General features: G+C 41.8%; 2 protein-coding genes across 3 annotated transcripts; one reads left to right on the top strand and one right to left on the bottom strand.

The window, feature by feature from the left end:
* Window positions 1–524: 524 nt before the first annotated feature.
* Window positions 525–12,089, bottom strand: slc13a2 (solute carrier family 13 member 2). 2 transcript variants are annotated; one of them, XM_062536974.1, is made up of 13 exons: window positions 11,948–12,089; window positions 8,710–8,831; window positions 7,337–7,465; window positions 6,621–6,757; window positions 5,986–6,206; window positions 5,337–5,523; window positions 4,816–4,938; window positions 4,268–4,474; window positions 3,744–3,937; window positions 3,381–3,493; window positions 2,217–2,378; window positions 1,612–1,749; window positions 525–1,465 (listed from the first exon to the last, which is right to left on the bottom strand). In XM_062536974.1, exons 2-13 carry the CDS (start codon window positions 8,809–8,811, stop codon window positions 1,331–1,333), a joined length of 1,848 nt encoding a protein of 615 aa, XP_062392958.1. In that variant the 5' UTR covers window positions 8,812–8,831; window positions 11,948–12,089; the 3' UTR covers window positions 525–1,330. The 2 variants fall into 2 exon arrangements, with proteins under 2 accessions (XP_062392958.1, XP_062392957.1); XM_062536973.1 differs by lacking the exon at window positions 11,948–12,089 and adding an exon at window positions 8,918–10,461.
* A 4,678-nt stretch (window positions 12,090–16,767) lies between these two features.
* vtnb (vitronectin b) lies at window positions 16,768–21,717 on the top strand. Its single transcript, XM_062536976.1, has 9 exons — window positions 16,768–16,926; window positions 17,131–17,247; window positions 17,990–18,232; window positions 18,337–18,476; window positions 18,746–18,902; window positions 19,300–19,455; window positions 19,841–20,063; window positions 20,297–20,454; window positions 20,826–21,717. The coding sequence occupies exons 1-9, from the start codon at window positions 16,869–16,871 to the stop codon at window positions 20,945–20,947; spliced, it is 1,374 nt and encodes a 457-aa protein (XP_062392960.1). The 5' UTR covers window positions 16,768–16,868; the 3' UTR covers window positions 20,948–21,717.
* The last annotated feature ends 13 nt before the right edge of the window (window positions 21,718–21,730 follow it).

The following is a 21,730-nucleotide window of genomic DNA, read 5'->3' on the forward strand; positions in this document are numbered from 1 at the left end:
CATTATTTATTATTGTGACTTGCTTTACAATGATTTTGAGAAACTGAACATATGTACAATTTTGGACAGTTCCAATGCCAGTCTGGATTTAAAAAGGAAATAAATGTGAATTTTTGAGTTAAACGGATTGTTTTGTAGTTGGTTATTTCTAAAGAGAGTGCATTGTGATTTGGTGTAATCTCACATGTAAATGATGCTTCATGTTGGTTTCCTGTCCAATATCTTTAATATTGTGGTTTAACTTCCACTGGAAGGGAAGGACTCACAAGCCTTTGTCCTCATTTAGTGTTCGGTATAGACATCAGACCATACCCTTTGCAAGTCTTCTCTGCCATTTATCATTGTAGAGTTAAAATCTCTTCGGGGTTACATATACTGTAGCCCTGCTGTAAGCAACTTACATGTAAATAGGTTTGAATGGCAAAAGAGCATTTACTCAATATGAACAGCAGGTGCCACTTACAGTACCCATGCAACCGCAAAGGTGACTAATGAAGTCAATGTAGTCTGTATGAAACATTTTACAACTCTTTATTTACATACAAATACATTATTTAGTCTTACAAAATGTCTTTAAATATGATGGCCATATATTATAAAACTATGTATAAACATTTCATTTTGTCCATAACTCAAGGAAACACTGGAATTTGCTGACTCTGTTGATCTTTTTAAGCAACCATAAAGTGTCATGTGTCTATGATAGTTTATCTATCAAGACATTAAAATGGCGGTACGTGTTTATACCTGCCGCCAGCATCAGCATTTTGTCCCTACATCATGAATTCACATCACAGGTGATTTATAAGATCCCAAAAGGACCAAGCTGAAATCTACAGAAATCGTCTATTAATTCATTTGAATTATATTGAGGCACTTTCTGTCAGTGGCTCAGGATAATTCAAATGTTTAATTCAATATATTCTATCAGTTTAACAATGAGCTCAGTTAGACTTACACAAGTAAGCCTAGCCCTACAGCCATAAATACCTTGTTAACCTTTGGACCTTATGATCACTATCCTTGATTGTTTATGCCATTATATCAAGTTTTATCATCAAGGATGAAACATATTAACACACAAGAATAAAAAAAGTTAATAAATACTAGGTGATCTTTTTCTGTGTGTGCGTTGTCGTGTACAGTACATCTCTCTCACTTCCTGTCTTTCTTTCTTTTTCCTTTCCTTCTTTCTCTCTTTCTTAACATACTAACTTGCTCACTTAACTTACTTACTTACTTTCTCACTTACTTTCACACTTCTCTCTATCTCTCTCTCTCTCTCTCTCTCTGTTCATTTTAGCAGTGTAGCAGCGATAATCTCCTTGGTTCATATAGCGGGCTTAGTTGTGTTGAAGGCCCACGTTGGGAAGGTATCCAGTTGGAACATGGCTTTGCCCCAGGTGTTGATACCCAAGTTGATTGTGAGAATGCCAATCACATTGAGAATGCAGCCAGCCTTTGCCTGCCGAACAGATTGAACACAAGTGTTAAAAACACCAAAAACATCATGGCCTGCCAAGCCATGCTTACCGTACATGACAGCACCAATGACAGCCTAGTGTAAAAGGCATGAATAAGATCGTTCTGATTGAGACAAAATTCTCTCACCATGTCCATGACTCTGAGGTTGCCATAGGAGAAGGCAATGGCGTTGGGGGGTGTGGCCACTGGCAGCATGAAGGCCAGCGAAGCGGAAATGGTGCAGGGCAGCATAACGTAAAGGGGGTGGAGCTTAATAGCAGTGGCCTGCGGAGGGAAAACACAACTGACCTCAGAGTTGCCCATCTACAAAACCTGCATCATTTCAAACTGTGTACCTTGGAGTCGACCATAAACAAAAACCTATGTGATTTCAAACTGTATACTTTAGAGTTGACCATAAACAAAACCTATGTGATTTCAAACTGTATACTTTAGAGTTGCCCATAAACAAAAACCTATGTGATTTCAAACTGTATACTTTAGAGTTGCCCTTAAACAAAAGCTGTGCCAGGTTAACAGCCCTGGCCCCAGCTGTGGAGCGACTAGCTGGAGCACCTGCACCGCACGCTGGCAACCCAGGGTCTATTCCCGCCCCGTGGTCCTTTCCGGATCCCATGCCAACTCTCTCTCCCACTCACTTCCTGTCTCTCTCTACTATCCTATCTGATTAAAGAGACAAAAGCCCCCCCCCCCCCCCCCCCAAAAAAAAAAAGAAAGGTTAACAGCCCTACCATGGAGGCGAGGATGGGCAGGAAGAGGGTGGTGGTGGCCGTGTTGCTGGAGCACTCGGTGAAGGTGCCCACCAGGAGGCACAGCAGCAGGGAGATGGCGAACGGAGGGATCTCCTCCAGCGGAGCCAGGCTCTCCCCCAGCCACATGGACAGTCCAGACGCCTGGTCAGAGACAAAGACATGAGATATGGACACACGGATACAGGCAACGTTATCCAGCATGGAGGGGTGGGAAAACTCCAGCTTCAGTGAGTAAAAGTCCTACCACAAATCTGTGGCAACCAGTCTTTTAAACCAGCTCATTCTAATTAGCACAACTCTTCAGCTAGGTAGAGCAGCTAATTGAGGAGATCACCTGTGCACAGGTAGAACCAATACATGATCGGACTTTTACTCACTGAAGCTGGAGTTTTCCACCTCTGCCAGCATGGAAGGAGCAGGTATTTACACTAATATTTGCCTGGGTACATCAGCAGACATAGGGATGTCCAAGCCTCTGATCAATCTCAGGAGGAGCATCTACTGACAAAAATGTCCAAAATGTTCTCCCTGTGCTGTACTGAAGCTGAGCAATGTGAGTGACTTTAACATGTAAGTACATTAGAATTGGGATTCATCTAGGATCCAAGTGTTAAGTGGACAACTGGGATTAATAAGAACACCTAGGATCCATCTACTGTAGGATCCAACGGTGAAATGTACTCCAGGTGAAAGAACTGAGGCTTGGCCATAAAAATGGAGGTCTGTGTATGAACAGGTAAGAGCGAGGAGTCCGCACATCAGCATCTCCTTAGCGGTTTTTCATTGGTATATTTTTTTATTGGTATATCACCATGTATAACGTTTCAGGCCCTGGCCCTCATCAGACACAGAGACTCACTTGTTTCATGTCTGATGAAGGGCTAGGGGCCCAAACGTTATACATGGTGATACCAATAAAAAAAACCCACTAATGAGCAGATTCTGGTGTGCGGACTCATCAGTGACTGCAGCCCAAGACAAATTTCCCTCTTGGGGGACATTAAAAGTATATCTTATCTTATCTTATCTTTTATCTTTGCATCTGCTTTTCTGTCTAGCATCCAGTATTTGTAACATTTTTGGATGTACTATACATGCTGTATCTTTAAACTCTCCGTGTGTGAACAGGGGGCACTCACTCACCTCACTGCCCTTGGCCAGGGCAAAGCCTCCACCCAGCAGCAGGACAATGTTCCAGGGCATGCGCTGGTGCACCACGTCCCAGGTCAGCAGCGGTCGGATCTCCTTCAGTCCTGCTGCAGGGCAGAACAAGAGCCTTCAGTGGATTCGCACCGCATGGCATGCTTAGCAGTAATTCAAACACTGAACTGTGTGGCAGTGGAGCCACCAATGGGGCATTAGAATCCATAGGGGGGGAAAAATATGATCAGAAACACACATATTTCATGAAATTTGAGGACTCTCCATGTTAGTGTGTGAGGACATCTCAGGGTTGTCTGAAGCAGAGAATATCATTTCTCACCGCCATGAAAACCGTAAACTTACCTGATTTCTTTGATTTCTTCTTCTTGTCTTTGTTGTCCTCTTCATCATTATCGCTGTCACTGTCACTGCTGCTGTCACTGTCTCTGTCGTCATTGTCGGTGCCGTTGCCGTTTGAGCATGTGAATGGCCATTTAGAGGGGATGACGAAGAACAGAGCTGACATAAAGATGGCCACGGTGCCGTCTGAGACATACCTGTGAACATGAGGGTGCAGGATTATCAGATTTGAATTGTGAATTCACTCACATTCTCCCCAGATTTAACAATCTTGACATCATACAAACAGCAGCACATCCACTTGGATGGGAAAACTATAAACAAAACACGCGGCAACAATGGCTGAAATTACGGTCTACTCCGCGCGTGTGTCTAACACCTTTGCTTTCAACTTGCCCGGCAACTGTACACACACTCATGTGAACTTGTGTGTTTACGTCCTGCTCTACGCCATGTGGAAGTGTGTGTGTGTGTGTGTGTGTGTGTGTGTGTGTGTGTGTGTGTGTGTGAACCTATGGGCTACTCACTCTGAGCCCTTGAAGATTGCGGAGGCCCATCCAGGCATGAAGCCCGGCTCCCTGGTAAACCACAACACCACCAGGGAGACGAAAATGACCAGCACAGAGCCCTCGGCGAATGAGATGCGGCCCAGCTTCTTGTACTCGTCCTTGATCACCTGGTAGGCCTCCTTGTCGCCTTCGTTGTTGGTGCCACAACCAAAGGACTTCTTCAGACTGTTAGAGACATGGACAGCAAAGCAAAGTTGCAAATGAGACATCTGGTCAAATCATTCAAATGGTCTCAGATTCAGCAATAGGAGTAGGACACTATGAGGAGTTACTGTAATGTGCCAAAATATTGAAGTAAAAAAAAAAAAAGTTAAACCAATCAAAACACACCATCTTCAGTTTGATTGATATTACTTGTAGTTCACAAATGATCTAAATTGATGAAGTGATTGAAAAAATAAATAATCTATGAAAATTCTTTTAAAAGCCACATACAGTAGTAGCTGTCTTTACAAAAGAAAATTCCTCATTGCGGTGTGTTGGATTAGCACAGGAGTGAGACTTACTTTAAACCCAGATACATGAACTGCAACCACAACCAGGAGAAGATAAGCATCAACACCATGTTGGGGAAGGCGAACCCAAACCAGCTCGCAAAGTTGACAACGCCGCCGTTATCTGGATAGATCCTTGAAGACATGCAGACCGCAACAGTTAGAAAGCGCCAATGCTAAATAAAACTGCCTTTATCATTCTGCATTCAACTACTGTAATGTAAAGAGTCAAAAGTACAGGTGTTGCAGAGGGGTGTATGTGTGTGTGTGTGTGTGTGTGTGTGTGTGTGTGTGTGTGTGTGTCTGTGTGTGTGTGTTTGTGTGAGTGAGTGTGTGTGTGTCTGTCTGTGTGTCTGCATGTGTACGTGTGTGTGTGTGTGTGTGTGTGTGTGTGTGTGTGTGTGCATGCATGCGTGTGTACACAAATAGTAGTGTAGACAGGAAGTGCTTATAGGCTACTGTGCACTGATATCTGGGAACGGTAAACACGACACATGGAGAAAAGGAACTGGACAATATGTAAGAGGTCTTACGAATTGAGCTGGCCTTGCATGATGAGGTTGGGGGTGGTGCCCGTCAGAGTGGCAGTGCCCCCGATGCTGGCAGAGTAGCACACACACAGGCTCATCCCTTTGCCCAGAAGCGTGTACTTCTCCTCGCGTGCCTTCCTCCTTTGCTCAACAGCCGAGTCAGCCCCCTGTTCCATATCCGTGTGGGTTTCTGAGGAGGCAGGCGGTGAGGGGTATACAGTAGGTTCAGGAGTGCGCAGAATTACAGTAAAAAACAATATCAGCGGAGAAATGAATCATTAACCCATGATGCGATTTCCAAGACATTTTACTGCATGCTACTGTTAAAACATGCCAAGAAATCAGCTTTCAGGAAGAGCCTGGGAGAGACTGTTATCTGCATTTAGGTTTTTATCGAAGTCTTGTTGTATATCAACAACGTTGATGGCAAACAACAGGCTCAAAAAAGTCACCATTGATGGCATCAAAAACTATATTTAAATGTATATTTATATTTATATTTTATGTTGTGTTGTGTTGTGTTGTCTAGTGTTGTGTTGTGTTGTGTTGTGTTGTCTAGTGTTGTCTTGTGTTGTGAATGTTATGTTACTTAAAGCATAACGTTCCTGTCAGAACCTTTTTCTGATCCCAACACAAAGCTCATGTGACCTACTGTTAAAGTCCTCCGCGGGCGGCTTGCTGTCTTTGACGTCCTCCATCTCAAAGCCCTGGTTGCTGGTGCCACCACGCAACTCCCTCTCGTCGCCCTCGGCCTCGGTGGTGGCCAGCTGGGCCAGGACGGCCTGAGCGATGGGCAGCATCATGGCCGTGGTGGCCGTGTTACTGATCCACATGGAGAGGAAGGCCGTCACGCCCATGAAACCCATCATCAGCCTGAGAGAACATGGAGATGGGATGGGTTAGATGAGTGAGGGGGCTCAAGAGGGTGTGTGTGTGTGTGTGTGTGTGTGTGTGTGTGTGTGTGTGTGTGTGTGTGTGTGTGATGAAACTTGAATTGTTATATGGAATCAAACTATTAATAAGTGTGTGTGTGTGTGTGTGTGTGTGTGTGTGTGTGTGTGTGTGTGTGTGTGTGTGTGTGTGTGTGTGTGTGTGTGTGTCTTTGTGTGCCTGTGTGTGATGAAACTTGACTTGTGCTCAAGAGGACGTGATACAAGATACAGTGTATGTGTGTGTGATGAACCTTGAATTGTTATATGGAATCAAATAATGAATAATGTATGTGTGTGTGTGTGTGTGTGTGTGTGTTCATGTGTTCGTGTGTGTGTGCTTGCTGTAAACTCTTACAGAGCAGGCCGCACTCCCACCAGCAGCAGGACTCCAATAGCGATGCGCTTGTGCAGGTTCCAGTTCTCCACGGCGATGGCCACCAGTAGCCCACCGATGAACAGCATGTTGGTGTCTTTCAGGTACTGAACGCTGACCTGTGGACAGACAAGGAATATAGATAGGTGAAGGGTTCAGAATCTGATAACCTGGGCGAGATAGGCCAGGCGCACAATATAGAGTTCAATCTTTAAAAATCCCTGGAGTTTTCCGTAAATGGGATCTGAATTTTCAACAATTTAAAGCCTTAGCTGTATCCATTGCACACTATGGTTATTATGAGGGGGCGAGATGTTGACCTTCACAACAAAAAAAAACTATAACAACAAATAAGAAAGCACAACAGACTTCAAGGACATTTTTAAGTCATAAGCAGGTTTTTACAAGCCATAAAATGAAATGAATCATCAGAGATTGTGCGGTGAGGTTACACAAGTCTGACATTTCCTCTAACAAAGTGCACTGTCATGGAATGGCAATTATGAAATGGTGGAGAGGGACTTTCTATAGTGAAAACCTTGATAGCTCCTTATTTTTCACAGTGCTCGTGTTGTAGACATACTGTATGGATATCTAAATGCATGTATGTACTGTATACATCCCTATTGTTTTAAAGATGAGCTACAGGAACACAAGTGATGGCAGTTTTTTTTATCCTGTCCACCACCGAAACCCACCTGTTCGGGCTCCATGATGCCCATCAAGGGGAAGAGAACGACGGGGAGCAGAGCCGTGACCGCCAGTGGCATGCACTCCGTGCACCAGTACAGAGCCATCACGATGATCGCGTAGCCACATTTAGCCTCCTGCAGCAGACGCAGCAATGAGAAATGCATCAGCAAGGCAAGAGTAACCCCTCTGTTTCCAAACTAAGCATGAACTCAGTGGTGTAGTCTATGTGATACGAGGGACTATGTAGTATACACACTTAAAAAGCATCACCATCTCAGTATACCCACTTAAAAAGCATCATCATCTCAGTATTCCCACTTAAAATAGGCAAGGATAGGTAACATTTGGGGTTGATCAAGGTATACCCTCTACAACTAACTAAACTACATTACAGTATGCCCTCTACAGCTAACTAGACTACACCACCGCATGAACTGATGCACAAAGATTATGTCACTGTTTGATCATGAGCCTCAATGTCTTTTTTACGAAGAGCCCTCCTTAAGCCCCAAGTTTGTTTTGCAATTAATGGGTCTTCAAACACAAAACTCCTGGCTTGTTATTGGAGTTGGTGTAGCGGCGTGATGGCTATATCTTTTAACTACTGTATCTCTTAAAGGAGATCTCCTTAAGGTCTCTTTAAGGAAGGTTTACTGCTCTGTACACAAAGATAATAGTAACCCTTGACCATAAACGATCATAAACTATTTTCATGTGTTCGCCTGTCATCGCCATATCTTGTTTTGTTTTATGGCTCCAAAAGAGCTGTGCAGAAGTCAAGTGAGTTTGAATGCGCTTCACTGAAAATTTCCACTGTGATGCATGAATACCCCAAACCCATGATGTCAGAAAATCTTGTCTCATGATTTCTTTTTTTTTTTTTTGATGTAAACCAATTAAGATTTTTAAAAATTCATGCAACATGGGTTTTTCCACTTAATTCAATATGTAAATTTGACACAGGTGCCATTAGTTTACACAATTAATATGTACACATGTATTTCTATAGCACAACGTCAAACCAAGCAAGGTTATTATGATTAAGGTCATGAATGATCAATATTTGTTACCTTGGGGAATCCAGAGTCCAACTCTGAATCTGGTAAAGGTTTGCTCTATTGATGCAGTTCCATAAGTAATAATTATGTGTGGTCATGCACTTACACAAAAGGCCTATTCCCTAATGATCGTCTTCAGTGCAAATATACTTTTTAAACTTTAAGACTTTTAACCTTGGACATCCTTCACATTACTTCTCTATCAGGCAAAACAAAGGATGTAATTTAAACATCATATCTCTTCCATCTTAACAGTTCAAGTATAGCTCTTTGATATTGATGATCAGCAAACATAGTAGCAATAAATTCAGAAATCTCACCGATGTTGGCACTACGATTGGCAAAGGAAGGAAGAGGAGTGGGACCAGAACAACGATCACATAGTTCTTCTGACACCACAGCCATCTAAAAAAGGAATTCATGCTTCCTCTTCTCAGTGCTCCTAACGTAGAGGAAAAGAGAATCTGGAGTGTGCTGGAGTCTGGATGTGGTCTAGAGTCTTGAGGAACAGCAGTGATGTCTACTAACTTGCTGGTGGATTCCAAATGACTCCACAGGTGCTGAATCCTTATATGTATTTTTTTCCCGTCCTCATGGGCAATAAATTAAATATTAACCTCAGCAGAAAAAAAAGAAGAAGAGGGAGGTGATGGTAGTGAGAGGGGCAGGAAGTACAACAAAAAACGGCGTGCATGCACATCGCCGAACAATGGCTGATTGATTTACCACCCAACAGGCTTATCAGCACAAGGAATACACCTTCACAGGTTTTCCTTGCGCTATCTGAGAGTTCTGGGTGCCTAAGAAGCCATCCAGGCGGTGGCTTGCCTCTGCATGGCCTCCACATGGTACCCTCCTCTACTTAATCTCGTCAGGAGAATACCCTGCCCATAAACCCCAGTTTCTGTGTGTTTGTATGAGCAGAGTTCACACGGTTCAGAGGATGAAGGGTGATGGAGCTGGACTTCTAGACAGAATAAACAAAAAGACTAACACAGATGTCTCTGTGTCATTTTAATAATAATAATAATAATACATTTCATTTATTATGCACTTTACATCAGTGATCTTCCGGAGATGCACTGAAGTGCTTTCTGGAGAAACATTTGAAATGCTATATGTCTTTCTTTATAGGTAAATTGTCTCTATAAAACTAGCTGTTAAGCATTTGATCTTATATTATGTAACTGAATCTGGAAGAATTAGCCTACTGAAAAGTGCTGAGAGGGAGAGTACCGAGGCTTTCATCAATACCACGAGGTATTCAGAGTTACTCACTCTAGTAAACTCATCACTGCACACAGTATTACTCACTGTTGTGCAAAATAATCACTTGACCGAGAAAGGCAACGCCGAGGTGAGGTGATCTCAGTTAAGTGAAGAAACTTGATTACAGAGAATTGTCTGGCTTGACCTCTTGACCGATCGCTTCCTGTAAGTGAAAGTTGTAGAGCATCATGAAATTGTGAAATACCAATTGAAAAAAGTGACGTTGTCGTTGGCCTACTTCTGAGAAATAACAGTGTCTTCTCTCTCTGCCCTCCTCCTCTCCTGTAGCATGTGTTCAGTGCTCTTTTTGAGTTAAACTAGGGTAGTGCTTAACTAGCTACTACAAAATATTGTTGACTCGATTATATTGTATACAAGATTACATTACATGATCACATGGAACTATGGTAAATACAGCCACACAAAGGCATGCCCAGAAAGCACATGCAGATGTTGCACAACCAAGTTTTTGAAAAAATGCTACTTTGACCATAATAGCTGGAATTACCAATACATAGGTTTATATTCATATTATTATAGTTGTGGTTGTGATTTGTCCAAATCTCAATGGCATAAGATAGAATGGCACACAAAAATGAGACCAACAGTATTATTAGGCATTATGGTTTAAAAGAAAACATATTACCACCCTGTGTGTTTGTGAGTTTGTAGTACATAGAATGGCAGCAACTGATTTCACCCGTCTTGAATTTTTTTTTTAATCAGGTAAGGTCTTGTAGAGGTCATCTCAGTGAAGGATTTGTTTTTTAGCAATTTTGTTGTCGATAACAAAGGAAGTCTTTGTACAGTTGTATTAAATCATGAATGAAATATCCTAATGATTCATAGTCTGGCCCCACCCACCTTTATCTCCTTTCAGGCAGATACTAGTCTGGGACATCATTATTCACTGAATTTTCCATCAGATTGCAAAAACTGGTCAGGCCAATCACCGACAAGAGGGAATTGCGCTATAGTTTTGCAATTGAAAAAGACTGTGGTAAACAAAAATGGCAACAGTGAAGTGAAAAAAGAAGAAGTCGGAAGAATGTAAAAATGTGTTTACAACAAAGTGTTGTTTACTGACTGTTGACTGCATATGCTGTTTATTATCAGTTTGTTAAGTTTAGGCAAAGTAGGAAGGAACACTGGGAATCCCTGATCAATGTGATTGGTTAGGCTGGACCAGTGATATCAAAGTTAACGCTACAGTATGTCTATGCCCATCACCATTTGGAAACGTTTCCCAATTATGAGCCTCCATATTCACAAAGTGAATGAGTCTGGTTTTAACTAGGCTAAGTGATTCGTAACATTTAAATAAACTCCCCAAAGAACTGACTGTAAAAATGGATGTATGTTGGAAATAATAACAGCTGGTCTTACACAGAGAGACTATCCCATAATTATATCAAGTGCTTTCTGAAAATTAGAAGCATCTAGAAAAGAACCAAGCCTTTAAAATGCAAATCACGTTTCAAGAAAATTCACTGAAATCCAGTAACTCTGAAGCTTAGTTGTTTTTTTTTCCTTTCTTAAGAGAACTTCTCTTTTTGATTAGGCATAGCTCGCTTACATCAATGGCTTTTTATTTGATTTCTTCTGCTCTGCAGCCTCCTCCTCTCTGACAGCTTTTAGATAAGGCAAACCCATACCCCTTGCTTCAGTTAAGTCCTAAAGTCCACTGTGAGGATTTAATTGAGCTTTGATGCTGACACAGTAATACTGTATAAATTGCAGCTACAGCAGTGTCCATCAGTGATCTACTGTATGTCACAGTGCACATACTATGTCAGAATTGCATTCATTCAACAGAGCTACATACTGTATAGCTGCTGTTGATAGTAAATGCATCCATTTTGCACCCATTTTTTTGGTCTACAGAAGAATGGGCCCTATCACTTGCATTCCCAGCGGCACCTCACAGGTTCTAAGTGTCTGTTTAAGTAAGAGATAAATAATGGACTACAGAGCATTTGGTTCACAGAAAAAAATGCACATTTGAGGTGAAAAAACGGCACTTCGTCAGTGCATTTGTTTAGAAAACCTTTTCCTACTATATACCTTAAATATGAAATGAAAGCGTGTGTACGTTTAAAGTCCTCTCATATCATGATGACATTTGTCAGATGCCAATCATCTGTTGTGCATGGTGTTGTCTCCTCCTTCGTGTTATACACATGCACACACACTGACAGACACACTGACAGACACAGACACACACACACACACACACACACACACACACACACACACACACACACACACACACACACGGGTTAAAATTACCTTTCTTGACACCTTGGTTTAACTTAGAAATTGAATGTAGTCTATTTTAAGCCTTCTAACAGTCGGTGGTTATGGTCCTTATCCGAGTCCTGTTACATAACTACCAAGACACAACCTTTGAAATATGGACTCTTGAGAGAACGTATACACAAGTTTTCCATTATGAAGCAGTGAAAGGAAATTAGAGTGGAGAGCAGTGGATCTTCAAAGTAGAAAGAGTCAACTACATACCCCTGATAGAGCACCACAATCTCTGATACTTTGATTTCATTTTTTTGGCATGACAAAAATGTATGGCTGTGGGTGTTTTATCAGCAGCTGTTCTACTGTGGAACTGACACAACCTAGATTCCAAAAAGCCCCAACAGTCAACACTGTTGGGAAAAAAAGGTCTGACAGCTTAAGTCAACAATGTGGAGGTGTGAGGAAGGCATAATACTTGCTGAAAATGATCGGATCTACAAAATGGACTCTCTGATTTAAAAACGTCTGACTTGGAATTCAATAGGTGATTCATTTACATTATGTTACATTACATTTGGCTGAAGCCTTTTGACCAAAGCAACTCCCAACAAGGGAAACAATCAAGGTAGAGTACGATAAGGACAAGTTAGTTAGTGCAGCAGTGAGAGCTACTTCCATACAGTCGTGTCAGTGTCAGCTCAAGTCAGGTGGTAAGTGTTAGAATTAGCAAGGCTAGTTGTAGGGGGGCGTACCCACTGTATGCTCCCCAGGTCCTATGTTCCCTGGGTCTTATGTCCCCCACTTTGTTTGGGACTGAGGAACATAGGACCCTTTTTTGGGGGGAAATTTTCCCAAAAAGGGTCCTATGTTCCCTGGTATGTATGGCGAATATAGGACCCTTTTGGGGAACCAGGGAAAACCGGGGAACAAAGGACCCGGGGAAGATAGGGATGACCCCATTGTGGGTGCTTCGAGAGGAGATACTCTCTGAAGAGCTTGGCCTTCAGGAGCTTTTTGAAGGTACAGTAGAGAGGGAAGCTACTGCTCTGGTAGGAGTTGGTAGTGGGGGAACAACAGATGGAGCGCAGCTGTAGGGAGGTAACACAACATAACAGAGGATGCCTCACAGTAACTCACAGGAAATGGCTTTCTCAAGAAATGTGTTGCTTCACACAAGCCTCACACATCTGGAATGATCATCGCATCATCACATGCTATGGAGGAGTCAGTATGCAACCCCAAATAGGAGTTGCCCCCTTTCTACTCTGACTCATATCTATATTTCTCACTTATTATATCTCCTCTCACTCATTTTGAGTTTGCTTTCAATTCTTTGCAGTCAGTGCGTTCAGGTTTATTCGGCTTATTTGGCAGCCATTGCATTGAATAAAATTTAATGTGAGGCTACAATCACTGTTGTTATTATCAAGTTTTTTTTTTTTTTTTTTTTTTTTAATATTCAACATTTTTAATTTGGCCTAATTACCAATAAACCGCATCAGCAGTCAGGACAAAAAGAAGGTGTACCTTTGGTGTAGATAAGTGTACACATTCTTGTGACTGCAATTTTTGATGTTTGCAGGCATTGCTTTTGACGTTTATCACTTCCCATTTCTAAACTATAGCATCCTCCCCTCTTGACTGGACTTCTGCAGACTAAAAGAATCATTAATGAATTGTGGTGTTCCAGACAAATATCTCTCTGAATGGACATCTTGGAGGGTGTGGTCAGGCTAACCCAATGATAAAACGATCTCTACTCCTGCCAGGTACACCATGTCACGTAGTGAGATAGACTTACCTGCCATGCCAAACCATTTTTCACATGACACATGACGTATGAATCAGTGTACCGTCTAAATGATTTTAAAGCCACTACTTTAAGGTACAAATGTTACATACTGTTGCTTTAATGTCACAACAACAATAACAACAATTACATAATGTCAAACAAAAATTCCTCGAAAAGCGACATAGATGTGCGTGTTTAAATGTGTCAAATATTACCATGTTCCACACACAGAAATATACATACATCTGTGCAATATTTAGTGTATGTCCTTACCTCCACAATCACTATTATAAAATGTATCACTAGCCAATAGCTGCACAATGTGTAAAGCCAATTAAATTGTAATAAAGTTTAAGGGTGTTCTTCAGATACTGAGTTCAATCACAACATGTGCTGGACAGTGGAGTACAAACTTTATGACTCCTTAAATGGCTGAAGGTGTTCTCAAGGTCTATCAGTATCATAAAGCCTTTCCTATTAATGAGATACATCACTTCCTTAATCTGGAAAGGTGAAGTGAAGTCTACTTGAGGGCAATTGAGTGCTATTTTTATCATGTGAAAGGTCTTAGGCAACACAGGCTTATTAGTATAATAGTAAAGCGCATTTCAAACTGTACAGAGACAATGCAAAACCTCTGGATTTACTTGTTTTTATTGTGCACATCAGTTGCACAATATTTAATGTAACTTCAACATCATTGTATAGGGAGGTGACATGTACTGAGAGTAGGCATTCAGATGTACTTAATAGTGTTAAATGAACATAACTTTGATATTAAAGACTTCAAGATGAACTAATTTGAAAACTTTTGCCAGCACTTTTGTTAGCTGGTTTGAAGTTGCTGATTAGATCATACTGCAATTTCTATAGAGTGAAAACTGGTTTGTTCTTTTATTTGTTGCTGTTTTTTTTTTATTTTATTTTATTCTTTTGCTCTTCCAGGATTTAATCCCTTTCTTAGATGTATTTATCTTCTCGTGAGCAAACAAAATCAGTTGTCAGAGTGAGAACATTGGTACCTTTCTGTGACCCATCTGCAATGTTCGTGGAGGCTAAACCTCATAAATGTTTAACCATTGGTGACTGTGACGCCTTTGATGGAAGTCCAGTTGCCTATTGTACTACTGCTATCAAAAAGAAAATCCAAAAATACCAACGTAATGATCTATCTGATTGCAGTCTCTTATTCAGTGGTTACTCATTGACTTTAGTAAACTGGATAACTAGGGAAATAAAGAAGGTAAGACTGTACACGAGAAACATTAGGCAATGGTTTGGATGCTTGTGAAAATTATGTGTGCAGAGAAATTACTAAGATAAAATGTGTGTGTGTGTGTGTGTGTGTGTGTGTGTGTGTGTGTGTGTGTGTGTGTTTCAGATTAACTATATTTTCTTCAGATTGTTGTTTTATTGTCCAAAGAATTGTTTCTGTGTATTGTATGTAAGTGGCCATATAACAATAACAATAGAACAATAAAAAATGTAAGAAGTTCCTGGCCACACCCAAAGGAAAACTACTGTCCATGTTTTCTCTACGAACTACATGGATGAAATGTCAGCTCATTTATTTATATAATTCGTACGACCTTGAATGGACAAACAAAGAACATGCTATTATAGCCAGACACCAGCATATTGACGTCTCAGAAAACTTTAAAGAGGACATAGAATGGATGTATTGAGTATTGCACTGTGTTCTCTGATGTTAAAATAGTATATTCAACTGTGATTTAAAAAAAAAAAATTAAATTGTAATTTTATAAGACGAATTAAAAACATATATTCAGGCTGTGTATTGAAATGGTCCATTTGACTAAATGGCGCCCTCTTTGGCAACCCCAATTGAATTTCAATGGCTTTGCGATGTCTGACATCACAAGCAAGCAGTTTTGCTGAATCGCCCATTTTTTTGTGTCTATTTCTAAGTTCAAGATTTTCATATGAATGAGGGCACAACCATGCCTCATGTTCATGATAGCTCTTTGTTTATGCACAACCTCTCATAATTCATGGAAACCAAGAAAAAAAGGATTTCCATTCTATGTCACCTTTAAATATCTTTAGGAGAGCTTGTGCTGGTCACATTAGTGTTACTTGTTGTGACAACAAGAATCCATATCTGATAATGGTCAGAAATCACTACACATGTCCAGAACTTATGACAAACTACTATCACACAAAACAGTCTACAGACAACCACAGATGTATTAAAAACTTGTACGTTCAAGTTTTAAATACAAAAGAAAACATGTATTTCCTTCTTTTTTATATAACATCACAGCATGAGATGCACACGAGGATAACACTGTCAATGAATACCCTCCACTGACATCAGGTCAAGCAAGGTAATGTATAGTCTATGGCCTTGCAATCCACTGAATCCAGAACAAGACAAGGCCTATTATTGCATGACACGTGCAAATGTTAACTGTTGGAGTTTTGGTTATAACAACCCCCCTAAAAAAAGAAAAGAAAAAGAAACAATCACAAACCCTGCCTGAAAAATATCGACTAACACTCACGGCTGTGCCGTTACGTTTGACATCATGTAGGTCGGACAGTTTGCTTCAGGACCATGGTCAGCACACTCATATTACTGTAAGTTAAAATATAATTATGCACTAGCCATGGCAGGAACACTCTTTCCAAGTACGAAAAAGTTTTAGTTTACGTTATCGCTGACTGAAATTTGGTCATAAACAGTGTTTCTCTGTTAAAGGTCAGAGTGTATGAAGAGAAAAATCAATATCCTCTTTGGTCTGTTTATCTTGCACACTGCTCCGTGCCATGACGATCACTGACCTAACCTAATTAATGGTGCATCCCCAGCCGAACACAAAAATACTGGAGTAATTGTAAATAATGTAGCCTATAAATCAAAAGTAGCCTTGAAATGTTTGTTTTATGCGGCAAAAAGAAGAGTTGTAGCGTATTTCAAAAGGCTTTACAGGCATATTGTGGAGTGAAATTGCCAATGTCAGATGGTTTATTGATTGTGCAAGAGCCTAAAATTTGAAAGCACCCTAAACAAACAAAACAAGCTGGGTGACTTTTGGAGCTATTGATCCAGAGGGGCAGTGTGAATGCCCCAGTAAAACACAGTTTGGATTCGGGTGCGTTCATTCCTCGGTGTTGTTTTTGACTCACTGAGTTCTATACAAAATGAAAACAGCAGCCTTGGTGCTCTTGTTCGTGGTGACGACCACGTTTGCCGCAGAACGTGAGTGTTTTATATAATTTATGCATGCATGTTTTCATATGATTTGATTCAAAGCGCTGACGATTGATGCTTTAAGTTTTACTAGTGATAACTAGTAAGGAGTGGTCAAGTTCACTCGGTATACTTGTATAAGTTTGTTTGTTTTATGACAGAGAAAGTTATATCCGTGTTAAAGCCCATCATATTGTTTTATATTCTTGACAGAGTCATGTGTCGGCCGCTGTCAGGTCTTTGATGCTAGCCAGAAATGTCAATGTGACAACATGTGCAAATACTATGGAAGCTGTTGTGAGGATTTCGATACCACATGCCGTAACAAAGGTACAGTTGGCCTAAGTGATTTCAAAACCGTGTGCCATGGAACTATTATGCTCTTATTTCAGAAGCTTCACTCTCATCAATAGGGTATCCCATCCCAGCCACAGACTTTGGCCGGGTTTCCCAGAATCGTTAAGAAGCTCCTAAGAAGTTCTTAGCACTTAAGAGTTTCTTAACAATTCTGGGAAACCCGGCGTTTATCATTTAGAGCATCATGCGTGTATTCATTCAGCAGACGATTGTAAAGCGACTTACATTTGTCAATTACATTATAAGGGTTATTGACCCCGAAGCTACACACGATACAATGCCTTCCTCAAGCGCACAACGGTGAAAGGCGAGAATTGAACCCACAGGTTTTTCCAGGTTACTGCATGTTAGACTTAGGCTGGGTGAACCCTGCCTGACCTGCCGGCCTTTTTGAGCTTAGTATGGTAATAGCCAGACTATGCTAGACATGCCCAATAGCATAAATCCATTTTCCATCTTGACCAAAAAGCATTTTCACATGCAATAGCTACTTTTTATTCCTTGTATACATCCCTCTTATTTCACTCCTAGTCTGGAGTATTTCTTTAGAAAGTCCACCCAGTTCATCAAAGCCTTAAGTCAGGAACATCCGTCATCCTGTCCCAAGATATTTCCTGTCTGAAGAAACAAACACACTGCATTGCCTCAGCATTTGGTCCCTTCGTCTGACAACATAATCTTCACCTGTCACCAAGTGTGTGGTCTGCTTTTGTAGTTGCCCGCGGGGACACCTTCGAGGTACCAGAGGGGGCGGAGCCAATGAGCACTGAGGCCACTGTGGTAACCACCCTTGACCCAACCACCCTCCCTCCGACCACCGCAGCCCCAACCACCATCGCACCCACCACCACCCACCAGGCACCGACCGATCCACCTGACCCAGATGCTGTCACCTGCAGCGGCCGCACATTTGACGCCTTCATGCAACTGAAGAATGGGACCATCTTTGCCTTCAGAGGTCAGTGGAGTTGCAGTGTCGATATGAATATTTATCTCTGTGTGTATGTGCTTGCTTGCTTGTTTGCATGATATTGACAATGACTTGTCTGATGCACGTTTCAGGTGACTACTTCTTTGAGCTGGATGAGAGGTCCGTGAAGCCTGGCTACCCCAAACGCATCAAGGATGTCTGGGGAATATCAGGCCCCATTGATGCAGCCTTCACCCGTATCAACTGCCAAGGGAAAACATACCTCTTCAAGGTACACTTCTATACTTCTGGAAGTGTTGGTTAAGACAAAGTAAACATTGCAGTGAAAGTGCCCAGATGGGCTGTCGTATGTGAGGAAGATGTCAGACCATTGATATGGTCATGGTTCCCTGGTGCTTTCAGAATTGTAAATGTGTGAACTGTGTGAACGTTCCAAATCTCAAGGTTTGCTTTTGCATCTAATCATCACACATTTGAACGTGCCGGCAAACTTCAGCTGTTACAGGTGACTGTATGATTCCATGGAAATGTTTCTCACAGGGCAACAAGTACTGGCGATTTGATGGAGATGTCCTGGATGAGGACTACCCAAGGGACATAGCCGTGGGATTCCAGAAGATTCCCAGTGATGTGGATGCTGCGTTTGCCATACCCGCTCCTGGACACAAGGGGAAAGAGAAGGTGTACTTCTTCAAAGGTGAGGGAGAACGGGCAGGGATTAGGCGGGGATCACGTTGGCAATCGGCAGGTTTCCTATTGTCCTCTATGGTTCGGCAGCGGACCGGTGGCAACGCTGGCGTAACACTAGCATTGAACAAGCTGAGCGTTGAACTTGGTTCAACTTTCAAGTGCTCATCAATGACAGTTTAAGAATGTTCAGGTAGTGTAACTTAGAAACGAGATAGAACGTCTTGGATAATTATTATTATTATTATCATTATGGTCAGAGTGTTGCGTTATGCTTGCTGCTGCCGCTTGCCGCTGGCTAAGGTGATCCCTGACTTAATGTATACATGCCATCAAAGCCTGTTGTGCTGTAACGCCCATAGCTGTGTTCCTGGGTGGCTGACCAGTAGCTGTGTCCTCATTCTCAGGTGACCAGTACTACCATTATGAGTTCCAGCATCAGCCGTCTCATGAGGAGTGCATCCAAATGAGCAAGTCCTCCCCCTCTGTGTCCTTCACCAGCTACACCGACATGTACTGTCAAAACCCCTTCGACGACCTGTTCACACTCCTCTTCCATGGAGGTAAGAAATGGAGTGTTTGTGTGTGTGTGTGTGTGTGTATATGAGTGAGTGAGTGAGTGAGTGAGTGAGTGAGTGAGTGAGTGAGTGAGTGAGTGAGTGAGTGAGTGAGTGAGTGAGTGAGTGAGTGAGTGAGTGAGTGAGTGAGTGAGTGAGCGTGCGTGCGTGCGTGCGTGCGTGCGTGCGTGCGTGCGTGCGTGCGTGTGCGTGTGCGTGTGCGTGTACGTGTACGTGTATGTGTGTGTATGTGTCTACAGACATGAAGCGTAGTGTCTGCATGTCTGTAGAATTTCAGCTCACCAGTTCCCCAAGTCTCCTTTGCTACGTTAGCAGTGCAGCAGTGTAACGAATGCTCCCCGCCTGACCCCCAGTGCTTTGTCATCCGCAGTGGATAAACACCACAAAGGCCCTCACTTCATCTCCAAGGACTGGATAGGCATCAAGCCCCCAGTGGATGCAGTCATGGTGGGCCAGCTGTACATGAGCGCCACCCCCACCAAAGCGCCCTCCACAGGGAGGAGCAGGAGCAGGCAGAGGGGCAGGAAGCCCCAGAGGACCAGGGAGAGTCGCTCGCTCTTCTGGGAGGACTTCGGCTTGGATTACGAAGAGAGGTGAGAAGTGACCATAGTGGTTAGTTAGTTTCAGAGGGAAATTAATCTGCCTTTAAAATGTACAAACTTTTGTAGCTTTTTCCCCCTAACAAATGATACCAAAATATTTTATTTAATGTGAAAATTATTATTATTATTATTATTATTATTATTATACAAAAATATTATTTAAATCAAGAATACTTATCCAATTTAATTGATGTTTTTACATTTGTATGAAATGTGTGCATTAGGTACCACGGCACAACGCGTAATAAGAAGAAGGAGCGAGGCAGGCGCCCCGAGACCTTCACGGACCTCTTCTTCGGCACCCCAATGGAGTACGCCGACTATGAGGTGGAGGTGGAGGAGAAGGCCATGCCCGCTCAGAATGTCTACTTCTTCAAAAAAGGTACGTGTTGGCCCCAGCTGTGGTGCAACTGGCTGGGGCACCTGCACCATATGCCGGTGACCCGGATTCAATTCCCACCCTGTGGTCCTTTTCCGGATCCCACCCCTGCTCTCTTTCCCATTCACTTTCTGTCACGCTCCGCTGTCCTTTCATTAAAGGCATAAAAAGCCCAAAAATATATATAAAAAAATAATAATAAAAAAAGGGGGTGTGGATACAAGCAAGTTTTTTTTTTTTTTAATCACTTTTTAAAACTACCATGATGAATAACTAATCTAAATATTTCCTAAATATTCAAATCATATACATAATTAATACAAAGCCAGTTATGATGCTAACTCTGATGTTTTTGGTTCTCTTTTTTCCTGAAGATAAATATTACCGGGTGGATCTGCAGACCAAGCGGATTGACTATGCAAATCCTCCCTATCCCAGATCCATCGCAAAATACTGGCTAGGATGCAGCAAGGAAGACAGCAAGGCAGAAAAATGAGATCATCTCAACTTTGTGCCATGAAAACAAACATTAAATATTTTCTTCTTTGATGAATCAAAAATAAGATATACACTCAAACTTTAGGTTTAAAAATATAGGTTCATGGCGATCTGAAACATGACTTAGAAGACACAGCTGAGGACACACACAAAACACACACACACACACACACACACACACACACACACACACACACACACACACACACAAACACACACACACACACACACACACACACACACACACACACACACACACACACACACACACACACACACACACACACACACACTCCCCCCTCGTTGCTTTGCTTTGATATCTCGATCTTATCAGTGTGTTTGTGTTTGCTCCCATTTGCGCCCTGCTGGGCATGGGATCATGCACTTCCATCTATCTTTAGCAAACACACTTCAAAAAGGGCAATATTAGGAGCACAACTGATAATGTACTGTCTATGAAATCCATGAACAGATTGTATGTTTCTGAATACTGAACCCTGGGTAGTTAATGGAAGATAAGAGTGTATATTTAGTGTGCTTTAGCATACTTCCATAATAGAATCCTACGTACACAAATAAGGGGCCATTATAATTCATTAGAACAGTGATTTGTTTGCTTGATGTGAAACCAAACATTTGTATACATAAAATGGATCTTCTGTGAAAACGCACTGCAGACTGAATTACATCATGGAATATGATACATGTTACACATTGCATTTACCTCAGCACAAGTAGTCTAATATATTTGAAAATTATGAACACAGACCACCTTTGTCTT

The sequence above is a fragment of the Sardina pilchardus genome, chromosome 5 (genome assembly GCF_963854185.1).
Source record: "Sardina pilchardus chromosome 5, fSarPil1.1, whole genome shotgun sequence".
Taxonomy (NCBI): domain Eukaryota; kingdom Metazoa; phylum Chordata; class Actinopteri; order Clupeiformes; family Clupeidae; genus Sardina; species Sardina pilchardus.